Here is a 3114-nt window from a genome sequence, read left to right as displayed (position 1 = left end):
ATCAAAAACTAGAGCTAAACGAATATCCAAACGATTTGTTGCGATTCCACCTTATTATTTTGAAACCGAGACCAATGGTTCATTTGACCAGAACACATACATTTCATAACCATGGTCAAACGTACGGGCAAACGTTACAAGACAAAATGATGCAATTCATTTATGGAGTTAAGTACACATTAATACAAAGTTCAACTGCCCAAAACCAAATTAACACCTGAAAGAAACTCTTACAGCAAATGGACAGTGCCCGTACTTCTATCTTTTGTACAGGGGAAGGAGAAAAAAAAGAAAAAAAGATGCCTCTCTCTTGAACAGATGATTCAAGCAAGACTCCTTTATTCCCTCGAGCAAAACAGAGAAATCTTCCAAATTTCCGCATTATTATCAAAAACCCATCTCGCAGGAACTCCAGAAAAAGGCTAATTATTCGAATCTCTCTTCAAAATTAACAAGAAAGATACCAAAATGAGCAGGACTTGATCAGCAAAGATTACAGAAATGGGTTTTCCCAGAAATCCTTTCTCAAGTTTGTCACTCTTTCTGTCGATTTTGGTCATTCTTGTACTCACCCCACCATCCAACTCTGCCACAGACTACACCACCCTGGTGTACAAAGGCTGCGCAAAGCAACCTCTACAAGATCCCACAGGTGTGTACTCACAGGCCCTTTCATCTCTCTTTGGGACCCTCATTGCCCAATCTTCGAAATCCAAGTTTTACAAGAATACAGCAGGCAGTAGCCAGACTACAATCACGGGCCTCTTCCAATGCAGAGGTGATTTATCGAATGTTGATTGCTACAACTGTGTCAGCAGGCTTCCTACCCTCATAGACAAGCTATGCGGCAAGCCAATTGCCGCAAGAATCCATCTTTTTGGCTGCTACATGCTCTACGAGGTTTCGGGGTTCCCCCAAATCTCAGGGATGGAAATGCTGTACAAAAGCTGTGGTGGGACAAATGTTGGTGGGGCTGGTTTTGAAGAGAGGAGAGACACTGCTTTGAATTCACTGGAAAATGGGATGGGTAGTGGGAATGGGTTCTATATCACTAATTATGAGTCTGTTTTTGTGATGGGGCAGTGTGAAGGTGATGTGGGAAAATCTGACTGTGTGGAGTGTGTGAAACAAGCAGTTCAGAGAGCTCAGGTTGAGTGTGGAAGCTCTATTTCTGCTCAAGTTTATCTCCACAAGTGTTATATTAGTTATAGCTATTATCCCAATGGTGTCCCTAGAACACCATCATCTACTTCAGATACCTCTCCTTCTTCATCAGGTATTGCTTCCCTTTTCCTCAATGCTTCCTTTTCACTTTTTTGTTCAATACTTTGCTTCATGTTTTGGTCTTCCATGCATGTTCATTGATTAATGATTATTTTAGATTTTGGTTACATTTAAATTAGAGTTGTTGGATTAGATGATTGAATAAGACTAGCAATAATTCTTACAGATAAATAAGGGGTGAGTTATTTTGTCTGTTTTTCGTTTGTGAGATTTTTCCATTGGATGTACCAAGCTTCTGGTAAGCGGAGGTGGTCCTTGCTCGATAAAAAAAAAAAATTCAAATTTAATCTTTTGAAATGCTAGTTGTTGCCCTTGCTTAATATTGTACAAGTCGTTGCCTCGGTGAGCTTCTTGAGTGCCCCCTTGGATTTAAAGAAAAACGTCTTGTTATACTGAATAAATGTGTTCAAAGATGATCTATATTGGAAATATGAGGGATAAGATTGGCACATACGAAAAATCTGTTCTCAAAATGATTATTCATACCAGAATAGCAGTTGTTTTTATAAGTGCCATTAAGCTGCCATATCGCATATTTGCCTCAAGTGTGCTATAATGCTCAATTATATTCAGGTGTGGTATGTTTATGTTACGATAATTAAGAGTTTTATAACTTAGGATAAGTGTCTGTTTTGGTAAGACTAAGATTTGTGGGACTCATCTCTAGATTTGTAATTATTAATTGTATTGAAAGTATTTTAATGCAAGTTGTATTGGTTATCACATGGTAAGGTAAAGGGTCCAATACCGGAAAGACGGTGGCTATAATAGTAGGAGGGGCAGCAGGAGTAGGGTTCTTGGTCATTTTCTTGCTGTTTGCGAGAGGTTTATTGAAGAAAAAAGATGGTTAGTAAAGATACGATTTGTTTTGCTCTTTGAATTCCTTTGCTTTTTCTTTTTTTTTTTTCTCGTTTGTTTTCCATGTTTTTTCCATCTTGGTAATTAAATTTCATCTCATACAGATTATTAATGGCAAGAAATGGATATCCAAAGCGCATTGTCTTTATTGAGGAGAAAATTTTCCAATATGATAAAGTGGTGGATTCAAGGTTTCTTGAGTGTAAGATTCTTGAAATCAGTTAAAAATTGAAGTCATTTTTTTAGGCTTTTGTAGTTTTTTTTTTTTTTTCCCTGGTGGAATCTCTCATATTTTCTATGTGAGATGGTAAGAGATTTTGTGGGCTTCAAAGAAAAGTAATGGATGAAAACTCTTGTAATTTATCCCTTCTTGAAATCTGGACCTAAAATCAAGCCCCGACTTGAGCACGAATGTCTGGAATCGGACCTGGCAAGTGAATGATCCCTTCGCGATCTAGTCGCTCTGATGTCGAATACCCGATCTCCCTTACATCTTCAGGCCGTGACGATAAGAAATGTTCAAAAAGCTTGCATATCTTCAGACAAAGAATATTGAAACTTTGGTTGGTTTGTAGTTTTGTAACATCGAAATTCATGAAAGTAGTAGCCAAATTTTGGCCTTTTTGTCCCATTTGCCATGTGAGTTTTGTCTATTTTCTTGCATTGTGTGGAATAAACCGCTCTCTTTTTCTGCAAGCTTTAATGGCTCTTTAGCAAAGATTCTCCTTCCTCTTCTTGCTTGTGTATGTACTTTTGTTTTTTTGCAAATATCTTTTAGTTAGGTCAAATATTCCCAACAACAGAAGAGTTAAATGTAATTTCGAGTATGTTACCAGCTTTTGCACCCTCCATTGGCTCATTGCAGAGGTACTCCATTATGGGATATTGTGGGACAAACAAGGGTGTATTTAATCCTGTTTAACCCATTCTTTTCGGATATTTCTTGCGAGAAAATGATTTTTTTTAGAGAAT

The 3114-nt window shown here is 37.7% G+C and overlaps 1 protein-coding gene across 1 annotated transcript; it reads left to right on the top strand.

The window, feature by feature from the left end:
• Positions 1–229: 229 nt before the first annotated feature.
• On the top strand, positions 230–2826 carry LOC140875186 (plasmodesmata-located protein 2-like). Its single transcript, XM_073278782.1, has 3 exons — positions 230–1276; positions 2017–2130; positions 2247–2826. The coding sequence occupies exons 1-3, from the start codon at positions 502–504 to the stop codon at positions 2252–2254; spliced, it is 897 nt and encodes a 298-aa protein (XP_073134883.1). The 5' UTR covers positions 230–501; the 3' UTR covers positions 2255–2826.
• Positions 2827–3114: the final 288 nt, after the last annotated feature.

Source organism: Henckelia pumila, chromosome 1 (assembly GCF_033568475.1).
Source record: "Henckelia pumila isolate YLH828 chromosome 1, ASM3356847v2, whole genome shotgun sequence".
Taxonomy (NCBI): Eukaryota; Viridiplantae; Streptophyta; class Magnoliopsida; order Lamiales; family Gesneriaceae; genus Henckelia; species Henckelia pumila.
Note: the sequence above shows the minus strand (reverse complement) of the source record. Positions and strands in the feature narration are given on the sequence as shown.